General features: G+C 40.7%; 1 protein-coding gene and 1 non-coding gene across 4 annotated transcripts in view; one reads left to right on the top strand and one right to left on the bottom strand.

The window, feature by feature from the left end:
- SHQ1 (SHQ1, H/ACA ribonucleoprotein assembly factor) overlaps nt 1-22,071 on the bottom strand; it is a 127,343-nt gene that overhangs the window by 81,269 nt on the left and 24,003 nt on the right. For all 3 annotated transcript variants that reach the window (XM_006158047.3, XM_027775540.1, XM_006158048.3), the window contains exons 5-6: nt 19,944-20,056; nt 10,787-10,914 (exon numbers count right to left, since the gene is read on the bottom strand). In XM_006158047.3, the coding sequence (XP_006158109.1) occupies nt 10,787-10,914; nt 19,944-20,056 (241 nt within the window). The remainder of the gene's footprint in view (nt 1-10,786; nt 10,915-19,943; nt 20,057-22,071) is intronic.
- LOC114009602 (small Cajal body-specific RNA 16) lies at nt 15,102-15,250 on the top strand. Its single transcript, XR_003550988.1, has one exon.

Raw genomic sequence — 22,071 nt, 5'->3', positions numbered from 1 at the left:
CAGCAGTTAGTGTAATGGCTATGTCGCTGGACTCCCATGTAGTCGACCGCGGTTTGCATCCCGGATCCGGTGGTTTAAAACTCACGCCAGGATCCCGAGAGGAGAATGGAGGAGAAGGGATTGTGGCATGGCCATCCCCCCAGGGGGTGATTTCTGGCTTTCTGTCTCTCTTTCTCTCTCTGTCTGTCTGGCGAGCGCACGCGTTCTATAGCAAAAACCTCTCCAAAAAAAAAAAAAAAAAAGCAAATTTGGCTACAGTCTTGCAAGACCGGAAGCAAAGGACCCAGCTAAGCCAGGCTAGGCTTTCCCAACCCACAAACTCAGTGACATCATGAACATAGTTATGTGAAACTTGTGGTAGTCTGTCCTGCAGCAAGAGAAAACTAAAACAGTGATATCTTAGTTATTTCACTTAGTGTGTATCTAACTGCTACACTGAGAATTACTTCATAGGTTTGCAGGCAATCTGAATTTCCTATGAATTACCCATCTGAATGTGTTTTGCCCAACTATTTCAGTTGGATGGCTTGTCGAGACAAATTTTAAGAACTCTCTATATATTACCAATATTATCCCCTAATCAATCTCTCCAAATCTACCCAGTCTTTATTAACTTCCTGATACCTTTTGCCACTGAAGTATCTATTTTTATGTAGTCAAATATGTCCATCTTTGTTTATTTGTTTAACAGATTAGGGATTTATACTCTTGGCTAAGTGTACATAAAACGTACATACAGTCTCTAAGATTTAGTGTTTCTTTTTTACACTTAGGTCTTTAATACATCTGGAAGTCATTTTTCCCTGTGTTTTAAGATCTCAGTGTATTCCAGGTGAACTGTTCATTGTGCCAACACGACTAATTGAGCAGTCCCTCCCTTCCCAATGTACTGAACCTCAGACAGGTCTGCAGCTTTCCTTGCTAAAAATTACTCACTGTATTTTCAGTTTTTTTTTTTTTTTTTTTTTTGGAGAGATTTTCACTATAGGGCGCGTGCGCTCGCCAGACAGAGAGAGATATTAGAGACAGAAAGCGAGAAATCACCCCCCAGGGGGGATGGTCACGCCCCAATCCCTTCTCCTCCATTCTCCTCTCGGGATCTTGGGCATGCACGCACACGCGCCCGGCGTGAGTTTTAAGCCACCGGGTCCGGGACGCGAACCGCGGTCGACTACGTGGGAGTCCAGCGACATAGCCATTACGCTAACTGCTGGTTCCCTGTATTTTCAGTTTTTAGCACTGCTGTAGACATAGTATTTTTTCCTCTTTTCCTTTCCTTTTTTTTTTTTTTTTAAAGTTTTTGCCATAGGGCATGTGTGCTTGCTGGAATAAGAGAAAGACAGATACAGAGAGAGGAGGTAAATGAGAAATCACCCACCTCCAGGGGGAATGACAACCCTGCACTCCCTTTTCCTCCACTCTCCTCTCGGGATTTGGGGCATGGAAGCATAAATGCCCAGCATGAATTTCAAGCCACCAGGTCCAGGACTCAAACTGCAGTGAACCACGTGGGAGTATAGTACCTTAACCATTATGCCACCTGCTGGCCCCTTTCCCCTTTTCAAATAAGTACTTTTCTTTAAAAAGTTTGCTATAGATATCAAAAATTATGAAGCTGGCTTTTTGATATTTCTAAACGACTCCCTTGATAGCTAGCTACCCTGTGCATGCTCACCAGAGACAAAGAGAGAAAGAGAAACCACCCCCTCTCCATGGGAATGGGGAATAAAAAAATTTCTTCTTTTGAGATTTTGGGCATGCACACACATGTGCCCAGCAAGTTTTTCATAGAGCCTGGGATTTGAACTGGCCATGTGGAATCCAGCTGCCTTAACCATCATGCCATCAGCTGGCCAATACTTGTTGATAAAAAAAGAGAAAACTTACTTCTTTCTGAGTAAGAACATTACCAAATATTGGCTAACCAGACCTAATCCCACCCAAAACTGAAATACTAAATAAATGCTCATGATAAAACAGAATGCTGCCTGTCTACATAAAAGCGAGAAAGTGTGAGAGTGTAGGAACCCTTTTAAGAATACAATTCAGGCAAGCTATTATAGTGATTCTTAAGATCCAGCCTTATTATAGTTACAGGAGTAAAAGCTTGTAACATACATTCGATTCACTTATGCGCCTTCTCGTATTAACAAAAGCTAAGTATTATTCATTCTTGGGGACCAGCAGTTAGCGTAATGGCTATGTCGCTGGACTCCCACATAGTTGACCGCGGTTCGAGTCCCAGACTTGGTGGCTTAAACTCACGCCGGGCGCATGTGCGTATGTGCCCAAGATCCTGAGAGGAGAATAGAGAAGGGACTGCGGTGTGGCCATCCCCCCGGGGGGTGATTTCTCGCTTTCTATCTCTCTGTCTCTCTCTGTCTGTCTGGCAAGCGCATGCGGTCTATGGCAAAAACCTCTCAAAAAAAAAAAAAGCTAAGTATTATTCATTCTTTATTACTATACATAAGAAGTAAAAAACATCTTGACTTAAGAGCAAGATTTACAGAAAGGCTAAACAGCTAAAAACACAGATATGCTCAGTTCCTAGCTATTCTAAGTGACATATGGCCTACACTTGTTTTAGAGAAATTTTCAAGGAAACCTAACCATCTAGATATAGTTACCTCTTAATCAAAGTGTTATCAATCTTCTACCCTACAAAGTAATTTTTAATTTTTCTTCCACCCCTACCAGAAAGTCACTTTCAAGTTCACTTTAAAAGTTTTCAGGTCCAGCAGGTAGTGTAGTGGTTAAGGTGCTGGACTCCCACCTGGTCAACTGTGGCTCAAGTCCCAGGCCTGAAACTCACACTGGGTGTATATGTGTGTGTGTGCCAAAAATCCCGAGAGAAGAATGGAGGACAAGGGACTGCGGCATGGCCACAAGCCCCGGGGAGGGGGGGATTTTTCTGTTTCTCTCTTTCCGTCTTTCTCTGTCTCCCTGGCAAGCACAAGTGCCCTACTACAAAATTCTCTCCCTAGTCCCCCCCAAAAAAATGTTTTTCAGCCTAGTCCAGCCCCATAGCCTGGTGCTTGGGGGAACAAGATCCCACAGAATTAACTGTGGTTCGAGTCCCAGCCCAAGTGGCTTGGAAACCATTTTTCCAGGTATGTGTACATGCATGCCCAGAATCCTGACAGGATGAAGAAATGGAGGAGAAGGAATTGCAATGTGACCAAATTCCACTGACGGATGCTCCCCTCCCTGCTCCCCCCCTCCCCACTTTTCATCACTGTGGCTCTCTGGTGAGCACATGGACCCTCTGACAATTGTCGGGGGGGAGCTTCCCAACCCAGTAAGAAAAGTATTCTGCTTCCGTTTGTGGTGCTTCTTATCGGAGTGACATGAAAGTCACCCTCAAGTCTTTTTCTCCAGGTTTTACAGTTGCTTGTTACCTTAGGTAAAGACACACTAAATTGCTACGACAAAGAGACCCTAAAAGACACAAGTTAGATAAGACAGAAGTTTTTCTTTCACACCACTATCCTGGTGAACAGTTCAGAGCTTGCTGGGCACCAGTATTCCCACCATATAACATTTACCCATGGGCCCAAGGCAGCTGTACCAGGTTTTTACCATTTTCTAACCAATGGGAAAGCAGAAAAGAAGATAGCAAATGCCTTCTCTCTGAAGACTTGATCCAGAAAGTGCACGTATCGCTTCCCATCAGCAGGACTGAGTCATGTGATCACAGTAGTTGCAAAGAAAAAAAGGAAATAGAGTCACCAGCTGAGCTGTCATGTGTCTGGACAGAACTTGGGAAGTAAGGGCTTTCATTAAAAAGGACTATAAAGGGAACCAGCAGTTAGCATAATGGCTATGTCGCTGGACTCCCACGTAGTCGACCGCAGTTCGTGTCCTGGACCCAGTGGCTTAAAACTCACGCGGGGCACGTGTGCGTGCGTGCCCAAGATCCCGAGAGGAGAATGGAGGAGAAGGGACTGCGGTGTGACCATCCCCCTGGGGGGTGATTTCTCGCTTTCTGTCTCTCTCTCTCTCTCTCTGTCTGTCTGGCGAGCGCACATGCCCTATAGCAAAAACCTCTCCAAAAAAAAAAAGGACTATAAAAAGACACCTGGCTTGGCTAGCTGGTGGGGCGGTGGTAACAAACTTGACTCGTCAAGAGAAACCACTAGGTTCAAGTCCTGGGAGCTCCCCAGGCGCAGGCACACATACCTGGCTGTGACATGGGCTCACTAAGAATGAGAATGGGTGTGTATCAGCGTGAAGACCTGTGAGAGGAGCCTGTCTCTCTGCCTCTTACGGAAGAAATTAATAAAAAGATTTTAAAACAAACAAACAAAAGATACCTGGCTGTCTCTGCCACCTTTTCAGAGGTCAAAATTTATTTAGCTGCCTTTTTTAAAAAAATAATTATTTATTTACTTTATTTATTTATTATTATTATTATTATTTCTTATAGAATACATGCAGTGAACAGAGACAGAGAGAGAGAGAGAGACAGAAAGTGAGAGAGCAGGCTACCAGGACTGGGACTTGAACCATGGTCAGCCATGTGAGAGTCCAGCACCCCAATCACCATGCCACCTACTGTCCCCTAAGCTGCCTTTTTAATATTCCCAAATCACTCCCTTGAGAGCTAGCTACTCTATCCCTTTTAGACTCTGCTCAACAAAAGACCGCCTCTCTGCTCACTGCAACTTGGCAGGACGCAAAGGGAAAAGAATATGATTATTCACACATGATGGACCTTATTCACATATAATTTTCCAAACTCCCTCAGTCTTCTTTTATGAGCCTTAAGTTTAACATGGTTTCTTTTGGTTTAAGGCTTCCAGCAGCCTTACAGCCTATCCTTTCAGGGGGGCGAGGGGAATCTTAAATACACTTATTTTAAACTACTAGAAGCAATATTCTATCCACTAAAATACTCTTAGTGTACAAAGCAGGTTTCGGAATATATTTATATAACCCCTTTTTTCAACTATGTTAGCAATCCTGTGTAAAAAAGAAAAAGAAATGTATTTGTACAAGCACTGCTTATATAAACAATAACTAACTATGACTCTATTTAACTGGCTGAGCAGAACATGTACTTTCTTTAACTTAATTCAAGTTAAGTGTCAGGTAAAGTATTCTTCAAAGACTGACACTGAAAACAAAATCATTAATATAGATAAACTGGGTGTGCACTGCACTCTTAAAGGACTCATCTAAAGAGATCTTAATTTAAATAGAACCATTCAGTTTACTTTAAGCAATTCGATTTCAGCAAACTGAATGAAGGAACAGCCTCACTACATGAAGAAAGTATATCTTTTAATTTCTGCTATAGGGCATGTGTGCTTGCAGGAGAGAGAATAAGACATACAGAGAAAGAGAGACAGGGAAAGTGAGAAAACACCTCCCAAGGGGAACAACCATGCCACAATCCCTTTTCATCCATTTTCCTTTTGGGATTTTGGGCACACACACACACATACACACTCACACACACACGTGCAAGTATCCACGCACATGCTTGGCATGATTTTTTTCAAGCGGCCAGGTCTAGGACTCAAACTGCAGCTGGTCATGTGGGATCTAGTCAACTTAACTACATTCCACCAGCTAGCCCACCTGACAATATCTTAAGACTCCTTGTTGGGGATGGCAGGTGTGTGGTGATTAAGGTTTTGGAATCCCACATGGTTGACCGCAGATCAAGTCCTGGCTTGCTTTCTCTCTTTCTGGTCAAATAGAATAATAATAATAATAACAAATAAAATGGAATGAATAATTTAAAAAAATAAACTTGTATTTAGCAAGGTTTGACATGAAACAGTTTTCCCTTAGGTATGATTTTTACATTAATTATAATGCACGAAGACATTAATAACTACAATTATTACACAAATGCATTGATTATAATACAAAAACGTGTTAATAAACACATTTAAATCCTGAAATTCAAGCACAGAAACCGGCGATGATAAAAATAACAACAAAAATCACTGGAGAAATCCAAAGTCTGAGTTCCCTAAGACCTTTTTTATTAGATTGTAAATCGTATCCTCCAAAGGGGAACTCGGGAGGTTTGCACACCGTCGGGTCTAGCCAGCAGCAGTCCTGGAAATAACCGCAGAGCAGTGCCAACAATACTTGGATGGGTGCCACCATGTGTAACATTTGTCAAGCATTTGTACAACTTAGCCACACAATGCATCAGCTTTGCTAAATAGTTCACAACATTTCGGTTAATTATACTTCTAAAAATAATTTACACTGAAACAAAAGTCAGATGAAACTTCAATGCATTTGGAGAAGAAACTGGTGCCCTAGCACTGAAGCAAAATCTCCAGGACCCCTCCCAACATTAAAAAGCCTGCCAATATATTTGAAGACTGCAAAGAAACTCTCATCAAAATGAAAAGATAGGGGCCGCGAAGTAGCATAGCAATAATGCAGCTGAACCCACATGGGAAAGGTCCTGGGCTCTCACCCCAGAATGTCCCTGAGCACACTGACTGTGGGCACGACCCAGGCTGGCTGAGATTGGCAGTGGATCACATGTGAAGACCCTGCCAGGGAATCTGTCTGTCTGTCACTCTCGAGGAAGAAATTAACTTAAAAGCAAAATAAAACAAAACAAAACAAAAAGATATCAGTGGAGTGGTCACCTTTTCTCCCAAATAATTTTGCTGCTTTTATATCTTCCTTCCTCTCTAAGTCCACCTCCCAAACATCCCAGTCTTGTCTGGGTCAACTAGGAAACCATCCACAACTGTCTCCTTTCAGAGAGTATATCTGTCTATTAGCCTGTACTTACTGGAAACAGATCAAGGGAACCAGAAGAAAATGTGCTGCATTCAAACCTTCGGCCTAAATGGGTAGCCCTGCCGTGCTACGACTCTCAAAGCCGACACTGACAGTTATCTCTACAAACACTGAAGGGCTCGCTGGTGCCAAACAGGATGTCCCTGCTAGGAAGTTCATTGACTGTAAACGTTATGTGGTGTCATAACAAGCAATAACGTGCCCAGAGTCTTGGGCTGAGATTAGCCACTGAAAGACAGCATGAAAACAGTGCTCAGTCCATCCTTGTGAAACCAGAGTTCAGGGAGGGCCAACACTTAACACTTCCATTTACAAGCCTTTGGGGAGGAAAATCTGGATCATTGTGAAGCTGAAGCTGTTAATGAGTGTCTCTTGTGTTATAACTCTGGGCGAAGATGAAAATGACAAGAATCATAACTAAGGAAAGAGTAGGGAGCAAAGTTCACCAACTCAAGCTTATCTGGAATTGAAAACAATTCAAGTTAATATTTTGTGAAGGGTGAATCAGAGGTACAACCCCTCATCTACACTGCTCTATCTGCCAGGCAACATCGGGTGAGGAAGCACTGAAGAGACAGCAGCTGCTGCTAAGGCACCAAGAGGAAGGCCAGAGGGGCAAAGGAGAAGAAACAGGATGAGGACGGGGACACAGCACCGCTCCAGGCCACTGTGCTGCTAATAACAGAAAGACCTGTGGCTGGATGGTTCATAAAGAAAAGAGGTTTATTTAGCTCATGGTTTTAAAGGTCCAAGGTCAAGGGACTCAGTCTGGTGAGAGTCTTCTTGATAGTGAGGTCCAAAGCAAGCACCGGGCCTCACGGCACGGCAAGAGCTTGAGCAGAGCATGTGCAGTGTGTCCTTACAAACGCACACGTTTCCAAACACAGGGTCGCACACTGATCCCAGTGTCCTCCCAGTGGTCTCGTCTGTCAGCATGGTTGTCGTTTTTACCCCCTTAATTCTATCACAACCAAATTTCAACACATCATCTTGGGAGTACACATTCAAGCTACTGTGACTATTATGATACACAGTGGATAAACAGTGAATGTTAAAGTTCATTTATTTATTTTAGATTGTTACAGGGCACGTGTGCTCACCAGAGAAAGAGAGAGGCAAGGCAAGAAATCACTCCGCAGAAGGGATGGCCATGCTGCGATCCCTTCTCCATTTTCCTCTCGAGATTTTGGGCATGTGTGCATATGTGCGTGGTGTGTTTTTCAAGCTGCCAAGTCTGGGACTTGAACTACATAGTTAGCCATGTAAAATGCAGTGCCTTAACTACCACACACCACCTCGTGGCCCTAAAGTTTATTTATTGATTTATTCCTTTTCTCTCATTTTTTATCCTGGTTCAAAGTACTTTAATTTATTCCTCCAATTCTAGGCGTTTCAAATATTTGAAGAAGGAAAAAAGAAAAAAAAATAAAACCTCATTAACAAACAGCTTTTTTTTAAGTTGTAATTTTACAGAGAAACCAATCAATTTCTAGCGTGCCTATCAATGATTTTACTCTGTATAATAATATGCTAAGGATTTTAAACACACCATCCCATTCAGTCTTCATGACAACTCTGAGACAGAGAATTTCCCCAGCAACCCAAAGCTGGCATGTGGTAAGACAAGGAGTTAAACCTTGCTCCCTGTAGCTAGCCTATAGCCCATACTTAACCTTACACTGGCATATTAAAAGAGGTACTTTCTGTTCAACACACAGCTCACGTTCTCCTACCTCAGATCACATGCCCTTGCTATTTTTAAAGGTGATTTTTCGAATGAATCACCATAATGGCTTAGCAGACTCTGGCTGCTCCTGAAGCACCAGCCTGGCTATAAGCCATGGGTCAGATGAAAGGTCAGGAGGGTCCGCAGTTAAAAGAATAACTGGCTTGATCTCCTGTTAAAACTACATACAGAAAACTAACTCAAAGCACTGCTAACGCAGAAAACTGGGCTGAGAACAAACTACAATTGATCAAAGTAGAGTAAGTCAGAATTTCAATCAAAGGTAATGCCTTCCCTTGGTTTTAAGGGCAACTAGCTCACCCTTGTGGACAGAAAAGTCAACTGTTCAACCAACGGTTTCCTCCCACACCACCCCACTGAAATACTGTGCTACAACTGGAGGTACGATGGGAACTGCTTGATATCCTTGAGTTCAGTCTTAGCAAAATTTCTGAGCACATCTAAATGGCATACACAGCTAGCTATTTAAATTGTGTTAGGGATCTTACATTGGAAAATTTATGTATGTAGGGAGTCTAAAAGATTCTTACACATAAAGCCCAGGATATGCTGAAAACTACAATAAAGATAACGAAAATTATGATAAATGAGATTCTGTTATATAGTAGAGTCAAAGTTCTATTTTCTATAAGATTACAGTAGTAATTATTTAATTTAGCAGAGATCACCTAGACTCTAATGAAACATAGCCCAAAAAATAGTGTAGCATTGATTTATTCTATAAGTATTACTACGATAGGCACTATACTAAACAATGAAAAAAAGGGCAGATAACAAGATACTACATCGCTATGCAGAGAATCAAAGAACTATGATGCAATGGAGCCCCATAGCTAACTCAGACTGATTGGTCAAGAAAGCCACTGTAATATTTGCAGCAGCCGAAATCTGTAAATAGCCCAAATACCCGTCAACCATGATGGACAAATAAATAATAGGATACTAGACAGCCAAAAGAAAACTTCAGGTAGATCTCTAAGTGCTGATATGGAAGATCTGCCACATACTCCACAAAATGAAAAGGCAAGGCGAGAACAGAGTGTACATGACTCTGTGTATGCATTCCTTAAAGCAAACAGTTGGAGGTACACATATTTCAAAAACACCCCCAACATTATTAATAGGATTACTTTTAGAAATAGGAACGTGGTGCTGGTCAGTGGCCAAGGCAGCTGGACCTCACACAGCCCACTGTCCAGTTGGAGCCCCAGACCCAACAGCTTGAAAAAAATGCTGGGTGCACGTGTGACTGCCCAAAATCCCTAGAGGAGAATGGAGGAGATGGCATGGCTAACCACCTGGGGGATGGGGGGGGGACTTTTCAGTTTCCCTCTCTGTCTAGATCTCTCTCTCTTTCCAGTGAGTGCATATGCCTGTAGCAAATTAAAAAAAAAAAAAAAAAGAAGAAGAAGAAGAAGAAAGGGTCAGAAGAATATCAATTACAATTAATATTCTCTAGAACACATTCATGTTTATATTTCTTTCATTTAAGCCCTGAAATTTTATTTTTAATATATAAATAAAAGCCAAATCAGTATGACAGAAAATGATGGCCTCCTGTTCTGGACCTATCTGGACCTGTTCTAATTCTAACTTACAGACATAACATACTAGCCTTGCACTTAGACGTGGAGATTGTAACATGTCCATCTATGAAAGGAATCTCTGTGGAATAACATTTGGATTAATTTGAAATATGGCTTAGTCATCTCTTGTGGCTCATAAAACCTCCCAGCATAGCTTTCATTAAAAAGTTGGCCCACTGGCACTCTATAATGTATAGATACAAAGATCACTATGTCTGCTTCCTCAGAAAATCACTCATGAAAAAGCAGAGGACATCTCAAATTCATTCAACAGAGAAAGAATGAAAACTGGATCTCTTCCTACCATTACTAATACTCAAATGTCCTTACCACAGAGGAATACTCATTCCTCTCATACAGGTTATTAAAAAACTACAAATATTTTTTGCATTAATATCCCTAAGTTTACTATATAAACATTTTAAAAAGAACTTCAATGATTCTAAAGGAAGCTGTACGTCAAAAGAATTATGTAACACAAATGGGTCTCATTATTGACATTTAGTGACATGTTCCAATCAGGGAAAAAGACCTCATTTCCAAAATTAGTAATATGAAATCATGTATTAGGAGTCAATTACAATAATATGCTTAATAATAGGGAAGGAATAAACATGGTACACCATGAATTTTTTAAAAAGTAAACAAACGGGCCTAATTTTGAGTTTCTTACCTAATTCAGCATGATTTTCTTGCTCCTGAGTCTTTCCCAACGAGGACTTTGTTTTTGAGTGTGCATCAATCCACCAAGGATTATACTTCAAAACCTGTTCAATTGCCTCATCTTCAAAATAGTCAGCGCTGGAAAAAAAATATTGAATGGGCTGGTTACATAGGATTAAGCTGGCTTTCATTTTTTTAAAATTTTCTCTTAACTCATTCCCTTTGAACCCAAAACATAAAACTGTCAAATCCACAGTATATCTCAAGGAAGGACTGGGCACTGTCTTTACTTTCTGTTGTTACTACTCATTATAAAGCAAGAAGTAAGCATAAACATATGACTCAAGAGACAGTCAACTTTTCATTGATGGGGTGGGGAGGTGTGGTGTTATCTGTTGAAGATATTTCGATCAACGGGTCTGGGGAGAAATGTGCACATATCGAAATGGTCTCCTTGTAAGTCAAACAATATGATTGAAAGTATATACAAAAAAAACAAATAATAAATCATGTGAGAAAAAAAGAGACATTCAACTTTTCTGATCTCTTTATTTTTTAATTTATTTATTTATTTTTGAGAGTTTTTTTTTTCTTTTTTTTGCTATACGGCATGTGTGCTGGACTCTCATATGGCCGACCGCAGTTTGCGTTCCAGACCTGACAGCTTGCTTTCTCTCTCTCTTGCTCTCATTCTCACTCTGTCCCTCTCTGGTCAAATGAACATAAATAAGTAAAGTTAAATAAAAGAATTCTTTTAAAAAATGATTAATATAACTAAAATAGGTTGCATCTTGGTACCATATATGAGTGTACATGCTAAAAAATGGTGCTGGGGTGTGTGTGTATGTTTGTATCTTCTTTTCACCTTGTGGAGACGCACTATCCTGAATTTCCTTCTTCTCTGTGTGTGTTTTCCTTTGCTGGTGTAGTTGAAAGATTCGTTTCTTTATTGTAACTTTATCAAGTACTAGTGCTAGAACAAACAAATGTGTTCAGATTCTCTTTAATCCACGCCACTGTATTTGGGATGAAACTTCAGGACCCTCTATTTAAAGAGATCAGAGGGACCAGCAGGTAGCATAATGGCTATGTTGCTGGACTCCCATGTAGTCTACCGCGGTTCGCGTCCCGGACCCGGTAGCTTAAAACTCACACCGGGCACATGTGCGTGTGTGCCCAAGATCCTGAGGGGAGAACGGAGGAAAAGGGATTGTGGCATGGCCATCCTCCCTGGGGGGTGATTTCTCACTTTCTGTCTCTCTGTTTCTCTCTGTCTATCTGGCGAGCGCACGCGCCCTATAGCAAAAAACCTCAAAAAAATAAAATAAATAAAAATAAAAAATAAAATAAAATAAAAAGAAGATATAAGCAGCCTTTGTGGAGAACAGACAACGAATTTTCCTGTACCCTACTTTCTCAGTTTAACTAGAAAATGTATAGCTACATTTAAAATATATCTGTCTTAGAGAATGAGCCTTCACCAAATACTGAATTTGATAATGCCTTAATCTTGGACCTTGTGGCCTCCTGACAGATAATTATTCAGAAATTATGCTATCTTGCATTCAAAGGTGAAAGCTGGAATTCTTGGAGAAAGCATGACAAAGTATAACTCAGGGTGAAATTTCATTTATATTTCAGTTAACTAGAAACTCAAGGAGTTGGTTGCTTTGATAAATTGAATTTTCTAGTTCACAGTCTTATGAGCTTAAACACCTTTTTCTTTCAACTGAGATACTTTTTTTTTGGGGGGGATGCTATAGAGCATGTGTGCTTATCAGAGACAGAGACAGGCGTTAGGGAGGAGTGAGAAAGTACCCCTAGGGAGATGGCCACATTGCAATCTCTTCTCCTCCAGTCTCCTCAGGATTTGGGGCACACATGCACATATGCCTGGCATGTTTTTCAAGCCTCCAGGTCCAGGACTTGAACTGCACAGTCAGCCATGTGGCAGCCAGCACCTTAATCACCATGCCACTAGCTGGCCCTCCACAAGTTCTTTCTAGGAAATGAATTTCAAAAACAATAAGCAATAAGAATAAATGGCCAAAATGCAAAATACATCACTTGTTCAACAAGAAGCTCAAGGTCCAAGTTCTGTGCTGGGCACTGAGTATCTACCACTGACCAGATACAGGCAGTCCTGGCCCTCACAGAACACACAGTCCCACAGAAGAGTCAAGCAATTACAGTGCCACATAATGCTATGATGTAACTGTATGAATAAAAGTGAATGACAGGGGCCTGCAGGTGGTATGGTGGTTAAGGTGCTGGACACTCCCACACACAGCCAAACGAGGTTCAAGTCCCAAACCTGGCAGCCTGCTTTCTGACTTTCCCTCTCTCGCTGGTGTATTTAAAAATAATAATAATAGGGAACCAGCAGTTAGCGTAATGGCTATGTCGCTGGACTCCCACGTAGTCGACCACGGTTCGTGTCCCGGACCCGGTGGCTTGAAACTCACGCCGGGCGCGTGTGCGTGCGTGCCCAAGATCCCGAGAGGAGAATGGAGAAGGGATTGCAGCGTGACCATCCCCCCTGGGGGGTGATTTCTCGCTTTCTGTCTCTATGTCTCTCTCTGTCTGTCTGGCGAGCGCATGCGCCCTACAGTGAAAATCTCTCTAAATAATAATAATAATAATAATAATAATAATTAATGAACAAAATTAAATACATAATTATTTTTCAAAAAGTGATTGATAGGAAAGGGCTTTTGACAAAATAATATCCAAGCTAATAGTTGAATAATTAGGTTTACCAGTTAAGAAGGGTGGGAGAGAATATTCAGGCTGAAAGAATAGTTAGGAAAGGCTAGAAAACAAGGCAGCACAGTTAAGGGGAGGGGGAAGTTGAGAGAAACTGAAAATAATACATTGTAGCGACAAAAACCTTGTAAACCATGCTTCAAAAATCTGGAGAATTTTTACCTCTAAGCATTGAACACTTAAGGGGCCAGCAGGTGGCATAGTGATTAAGACGTCTGGCCCCTACATGGCTGACTCCACAGTTTGAGTCCTGGACCCAGAAGCTTGAAAAACACACTAGGCTCCTAGTCCACTGTCACTATCCACTGTTGTCCTATTTTCAGTCACTATTGTTTCTTCTCCTTCAGATTTGCAACTTTAAATAATTTTCCCATCTGTAGTTAAAGGGGTATTTCTTTTATTTCTTTTTTGGAGAGAAAGAGATTTTGGCCTTAGGGTATGTGTGCTCACCATAGGGAGAGAGAGACACACAGTGAGAGGGATAGTGAGAAATCATTACCCGGGGAAATGGCCACACCACAGTCCTTTCTCCTCCACTCTCCTCCCTGACCCTGGGATCTTGGACATGCACACACACATGCCCCACGTCAGTTTCAAGTCACTGGGTCTGGGACTTGAACCACGGTTGGCCGTGTGGGAGTCGAGCAATGTAACCGCTATGCCATCGGCTGGTCCCAAGAATGATATTTCTAAAACACTGATGTCAATCCTCAATGTAAGAGCTTTTTAAAAAATGTTCAATCCTTTTTTTTTTTTTTTTTTGAATTTTTGCCATAGGGCATGTGTGCTCACTGGAGAGAGATAGAGAGAGGAACGTGAAAATCACAACCCAGGGGAATGGCAACATTGCAATCCCTTCTCCTGGATTCTCCTACTGGAATTTTAGGCACATATGCACACGTGCCCAGTGTGATTTTCAAGCCACCAGGTCCAGGATTCAAACTGCAGTCTGTCATGTGGGAGTCCAGGTGATATAACCGTCACACCATCTGCTGGTCCCTAGAGTTATTTTTTTAAGTTTTTAAATGCCATTAATTTCCCAAGTATTTACTGGATGCCCTCTACTTGCAGCAACAAGGAGGTGAAAATCAGTACTCACTCCCTGTTCAGAAGGACTCCACTTTTTTTTTTTTTTTTTTGAATTTTTGCCATAGGGCATGTGTGCTCACTGGAGAGAGATAGAGAGAGGAACGTGAAAATCACAACCCAGGGGAATGGCAACATTGCAATCCCTTCTCCTGGATTCTCCTACTGGAATTTTAGGCACATATGCACACGTGCCCAGTGTGATTTTCAAGCCACCAGGTCCAGGATTCAAACTGCAGTCTGTCATGTGGGAGTCCAGGTGATATAACCGTCACACCATCTGCTGGTCCCTAGAGTTATTTTTTTAAGTTTTTAAATGCCATTAATTTCCCAAGTATTTACTGGATGCCCTCTACTTGCAGCAACAAGGAGGTGAAAATCAGTACTCACTCCCTGTTCAGAAGGACTCCACCACTTAAGGGGAGCAGGGACACAAATATAAAGACTGATAAAACAGTGTGGCAACAAGACAGACGTTCTAGAGAAAGGCTCCTGTGTTGTTGAACCTCCCCAGCTGTGGGTGCAACCCTATACAGGCAGCCGGACCCTGACCTAGAATTCAGTAAGAGCTGTGAGTATGTTAGCAGCAGCCTGACGATCACATATGGTACTGTAAATAGAAGAACAACAACAAAACAGACCAACTCTAGCAGGGAGCACTGAGGAGGGAGGACCTCCAAGGCCAGCCAATGATGGAGGGTGCATGGGTGTGCCCAGTCTAAACAGACAAGCACAAGTTATTCAGGGAGAGTGGAGCAGTGGAGAAACCATGAGCAAAGGCAGTACAGAGAAGAGCGTGGTACGGGTATGGAAACTGTCACTATAGCTGCAATGTAAACAAGGGCAGGGAGGTGCAGGGGTGAAGCTACAGAGGTCAGCAGGATCCAGATCATGGAGAACTTTCAACGACATGCTGCAGAGTAGGAGCTTATGCTTTCAGCAAAGGAGCCCTAAGTGCAAGTTTAAGCAGATTTTCATTTTCAGTACCTAAGTCCTCATTCTAGTGGTTTCACGGCTAATGGGCTTGGAAAGTCCAGACTGGAGGCAGAAATGCTGGTTCGGCAGTTAGGTGAGTGCTGCAAAGAGCCAGACACAGGTGAGGAAAGGAAGTAATACAAGATGAATGGTACAACGTCAGGATGCTTGAATGTGTGGGATAAGAAAGAAGTTAAAGATGAATTCAGGTTTCCACCCTGGGTGGCTGAGTGAAAAACGGGGCACTCGACAAAGTTAGCACATTCAACAGGACTTTAAGGTAAAATGATGAGTTTGATTTTGGACATGCTGAAACAGAGAAGTCAGAGGGGAGGCCCCATTACCCCCTAAACCATTATCTGCTTTTTTTTCAGAGCCCTCATCAGAAATACTGCCTACTTCCCCCACAAGAACACAAACCTCATGGGCTCAGAGACCTCACAGTCACCATGGTATTCTTAGTATTTTTTACCTTACCCAATGCATGAAAATATCATCTGCTTATTATTTGGGAGAAAAAAAAATTCAGTAAACATTCTACGAGGGACAAAAATGACCACCATATACCATTTAGGGTGGCATTTTAAATATTGGTAGTTTTTTATTACTGTAAACTAGTTTAAAAAGACAGTGTATTGATTAGGCTTTTGGATCTATTGAGTAAATCTCAAGACACAAGTAGTAAGTGAGAGGCAAAGAGGAAAATCACGTGTTTACAAACCGGTTCTCTATTTGAAACACTAACCTTAGGAAAACGCATTAAAGTAAAATTTCATGTATTTACTCTTTCTTTTATGCATGTATTTGTTCAACAAATATTTGTTTGAAGGAACTACATGCCAGGCAGTGTTGCAGACACCATGGATAAATGCACCAAGTAAGGAAATAATGCCAATATTGAAATGAAAAAGCAAGTTGGGGAGAAAAAAAAAAAAAACAAACAATATTCTCTGCAAGAGAAATATGAAAACTAGGCTAAAATAGCAAAAGAGGAAATACTTTCAAAGAATACTTCTAGACATTGTCAAGAGATTTTATTGCAAAAATAGTATCTGAAAGGAATTACAAATGGCCAAGAAGGTTTAATCAAAAACGAATGTGTTTGGATCATCCATTACATGCCTAGCACTGTGCTGGGCCACAAACCACACCAGAAACAAGACAAAATGAATCACAGCACACTGGCATTCAGATTTCACAACAGAGGAGTTCTCAAATAATAACAATAATCCAAAGTTATTTACATGTGTCTGAAATGTATATACTTTTCTTTACAATCATTTGACTTCACTATACTCTGCTTAGACTGAAATTAAAACTAGTTTTTCTCGAGTCCCCCCCAAACCCCACCTGAGCAGACATCACAACTTGTAAGGACAAATCAAATAAATAGGTAAAATAGGGACTGGCAGTAGGAGTGGTAGTTAGGGTACTGCACTCCCACATGGCTGACTGTGGTTCAAATCCTGGACCTCGTGGCTTGCTTTCTCACTTTCCTTTTCACTCTGTCTCTCTCTGGTCAAATTAAAAAATAATAATAATCAACAAACTAAATAAATAATTCTTTAAAAAATAGGTCATATATTACACTGATGCACTATACATTATGTATTGAGACATGTCCATATTATATTTGCATATGTAAATTTGCACTCAGATATGTGCAGTGTATGACCTACGTGGTAGATAACAAAGAATTTAAAGTCAGCTTTTTTCTCCACTGTATTAAATAACAACAACAAAAGCAAAAAAATTTTTTTGATTGAAAATGTAACACAACTTTACTTGTGCTTCACTTAATGCATTTGGGCAAATCAGTCAAGTAATACAAACAAAGAGAAATGAGTAACAAAAATAATTAGCCAAAGTCTTATTGCTATCGGAAAGTCACCAAGAACCTTTACCTCATGACTCTCCTCTCCCGGCTTAGCCCATGACTAAATTTAAACCACTCCTGTAAGAAGTGTTCCTTAAGAAATGGAAAGAACATTTCATGCATTCATTAAAAAGAATGAACTTCTGTACTAAAGAAACACAGAAGATGGAGAAAAAGAAAGGCCGTAATAACATCACACTGTAACTATAAATTCCAATTTCCTAATTCTCTCAGGCCATACAGTTATTCTTCTAGTTTTAGAAGAGAAAAGATAGGCAGTTCTTCTAATTAAGCTCCCTCCCACTTGAAGTTTCCGTTTGTAAAGCTCATTCTGTTTTCATGCTAGCCTGAGAAATTTGCTGACAATGAAATTTCCACTTTAAATATTCAGCACGATTTTAAATGGGTTTCTTCAAATTACTCTTCAGTGGACCTTTAAACCACAATTGGAGAGATAAAGGTAATTAGAAATGGCAATGTAAATGGGGTTGAATCTCTCAGATGTCCTCCAAAATATAACATACCCTGCTCTTACCCAGTTTCCCTTAGGATGCTGAATAGTTCAACCATTTATCATTACACATCACTCATTCCATTTGCACATCACAAGACATATTTCTGCCATTCCAATTAGTATCCTACTGTGTCACAGGAGATAGAATGTTAATCACAAGAGCCACAGCAGTTAAACTGAAATCCTGTACATGAAAAGGAAATACAAAATGACAAATGGAGAGTCCCTTTTCAAGTCCTGGCCAAACCACTTAATACCAGTGTCACCTTGGGCTAGTCCCTTAACCTCCTTGCCTCATCTGTTGTGAAAACTGAATTGAACAATCACATGAGAACACCTGATAAGCTGAGAGCACTGTATAAATATGAGAATGACGATGACTATGGTTGCCTATGTACCAGTTCAGAAACTGTGGCCTGGAGCTTGGAAAGAATAATTGAGGCCTACATCAAAATTCAACACCCAGGTTGACTCTGTGACCTGGTGGTTAATGGGCTGGACCTACACGGCCAATCACAAGGTTTGAGTCCCGACCCAGTTGCTTGGGAGACCCATCAGGCACATGTACACGTGTGTGCTCTCGAAATCCGGGAGAAGGGCGAGATGGAGAAGGGACTATAGCATGACTGTTCCCAGTGAGGGGCTGCCTTCTACTCTTCCTCTCTCTCATGAGCACATGTGCCCGCTAGCAAAAACATAAAATAAAAAAATAAAAAATAACGACACTCATTCACAACACATCCCCAGTATAGCCAAATATCTACACAGGTCAGGTGATAATCCCTACAAGATGAGCTGTTGCCCTGGCTTATGAGAGACATCAGAATCTCTCAAGAGATCATTTACCCATACATTAATTAGATAAGTTCCTTATGCAAATATAAGCCTGATAAAGATGCATTACGGCTAAAGATACAAAGCGGGTGGAAAACATGGCAAAATTTAAAAATTAGGTTCTAATTATACTCTTCCACAAAGAATAATTATTGTTCATTTGAAACAGATTGTTGATTACACATGCTATTGGATTAAAGTGTTAGCAAGATCCTAGATCAGCCAAGAAATGCAATACATGTAGATTCAAACTCTTAAAGGAATTAAAACCCATTTTATGTATACCATTAATCACAACAAAGTGTCCACTTAAAAATGTGAATATTCTTATAAATTCTGTTTTATTTTCACACTTGGCAAGAAAAAACTGTAAAAAGTACTAGAAGAGTTCTCTGTGGGTAGGATGAACAACTAAGAAGAAACAGCAAAGATCATTGTGACACAGCAGTGTAAGCTAAGTCAAACAAGTTAAGGCTTTGAGCCATCGCTAATTTCTAAGACTCCAAACACAAATTTACAATGGAAAAGACCAGCAAATGGCATAATGGTAATGTCGTTGGACTTGCACATCATCAAATGCAGTTTCAGTCCTGGGCCCAGTGGCTTGAAACAAATACTGGGCTTGTATGTATACATCCCCAAAGTCCCGAGAGGAGAATGAAGGAGAAGGGACGGTGGCATGGCCATGTCCCCTATTGGGGTGATTTCTCACTTTCTATTTCTCAGTCTGTCTCTGTCTCTCTGGTGAGTGCACATGCCCTGTAGCAAAAATCTCTCTCAAAAAAAAAAAAAAAAGTAAGCTTTTAAAAGTAAATTGATTATTTTTTTAAAAACTCAGTACTTGGGAACAGCAGATGTAATGGTTTCGTCTCTGGACTTCCACATAGTCAACCACGGTTCAAGTCCCAGACCCGGCGGCCTGAAACTCACACCAGGTGCATCTATGTGTATGCCCAAAATCCTGAGAGAATGGAAGAGAATGGATTGCAGTGTGCTCATTCCCTGAGAGGTGATTTCTCACTTTCTGTTTCTCTCTCTGTTTCTCTGACGAGCATAAGCCCTATAGCAAAAAAAAATCTCTCTTAAAAAAAAAAAAAAAAAAGTCCCAATACTCACAGATAATGATCAGAATCAAATTTGGCCAGCTCAGCAGCCAAGCGCTTCTGCCTTCGTTCAGCTGCAGGAGTAAAATCTGGATCCTTAATATCGATGACGTCACTCAATTCATCCTAAGATACCCAGAAAAGAAAGAATAATTGCTTCTTTCCATTTTTAGCATTTAAAAATCAAGTTCTGTACAAAATGTCAATGTACAGGAAGTACCTGATCCATAAACCATGATACCACCTGTGAAACTGAGATTCAAATCCAGCAAATGTTAGTTAAACAACTATTACTAGGCCCTGTTGGAATCTTTCACACAAATTATCTCACTTAATCCTTACCCCCCAAAAAAACTAATTAACATACATTAAGGCTATAAAAGTTTAATATAAAAACAAAATGGAATAAATCCTTGTAAGTAAGCAGGAACATTTAATTTTTCATCTACTTTCCCCATTTTCCCTCAAGAGATTCAGAAGTAATTGAAGGTAGAGTGGTTTGAGTATCAGACATCAACATAAAGGCTTTTCTTTCTTCCTACAGACTAGCTCAGCTGCTGTTAAAACAAAAATGACCAGTCTGGCCCCATGGTCTAGTGGTTAAGGGAGCTGGATCCCAAAATGGCCAACTATGTAGTTCTATTTCCAGACCTGCTGGTTTTAAAATATGCCAGGTGTGTGTGTGTGTGAGTGTGCATGCCCTAAATCCCAACAGGATGGAGAAATGGAGAAGGGACTGTGGTATGAGCATACCCTACTGGAGTGTGCATTCGCCGTTTCCCTCTGTCTCTCTCCATCTCTCTCTGTCTCTCTCCCTCTCCAAACCCTCTGTCAAATCTAAAAATAAAAAAGTAAAAAAAAAAGAATTACTATATAAAACTATATACATAAAACTGTACATTCTGGGACCAGAAGGTGGTACAGCAGTAAAATGCAACAGTCTACGAGGCAGTCCCAAGAGAAAGTTACTGGTTCAGGTCCAGAGACCTCCCTGAGGCCAGGCACACATGTGCCCACGATCTGGGGCCAGTTAAAGGGCCACAGTAGACTGTGGCACCAGGACCTTGTTGGCATTCTTTCTCTCTCTCTCTCTCTCTCTCTCTCTCTGTCAATTATGGAAGAAAGAAACTTTCATACAGACACACACACACACACACACACACACACACATTCTACTTTATGAGCAGATTTAAGAATTTTTGGACAATATTGATGTATGCAACTTGAAAATTTTAAATTTAAAAATCTAATCCCAAGAATCAACTTTACTATAATTGTCTTTACCTAGATGTATACATTTTGATATGCAGCATGTTCCCCAAGCCAAATCTTACAGACCAGATGTACATTAGAAAAACTGCCTGGGATACCATATGGTCTTTATTCTTCTGATCAGAACTGTGAAGCAAAGAAACCTTACACAATGTAAAATATTCTTAAAACTGTCTTTTTCTTTCTTTGACTTCCCTGTTCCTACTACCAACCCCAAATGAAAAGCCCAGAAACTGGAAGACATTTAACGAATAATAACTGAAATCAAGGGAAATAACTTGGTATAAGAGTTACGAAGGCAAACTGTTAAGACAGATTTGTAAATGAAATTACAGGTTAGTGTCTAATGGGCAGCTTTAAAAGTCGATGGCTGTAATGCAAAAGTCACTGATGAAAATATGATTAGTAGGAGAGGCTAGGATACAACCCTCCCACACAATCGGAATATCTGCATAATAAAAAGTTCTCTCTTCCCTACCACAGCTCTTGTAGTTCAAGTAATAGCAACAATATTTAAGCTAAACACATTCTAACACAATGAAAGGATCCGTTTTGGAAGTCGCTGGGACGTTCAGACCATCTTAATTCTTCCAAGTACAAACACTTTGTGCAAAAACCAGGTCACTGGTCATCCCCAAACTTATAAAAATCTGTATTCTTAAGGTTTCTTTGCAATTTACTTTCTGGAGACCTATGATATACTTTCCTATAGAAATGCTATCATAAATGGTAGTTAAGATTCTCTGGAAAAGCCACAAGCTCATGCAACTCATAACACACTGGAAACAGAGCACTCATGCCACAAGGAGCCCAATAAGTGTGTGGCAATGTTTCTGAGTCCTACTGAATCCACCAGAAACAACTCTTTC

Source organism: Tupaia chinensis, unplaced genomic scaffold (assembly GCF_000334495.1).
Source record: "Tupaia chinensis unplaced genomic scaffold, TupChi_1.0 Scaffold000570_1, whole genome shotgun sequence".
In the NCBI taxonomy this organism is placed as follows: domain Eukaryota; kingdom Metazoa; phylum Chordata; class Mammalia; order Scandentia; family Tupaiidae; genus Tupaia; species Tupaia belangeri.
The sequence above is the reverse complement of the archived record's forward strand: the minus strand, read 5'-3'. Positions and strand labels throughout refer to the sequence as shown.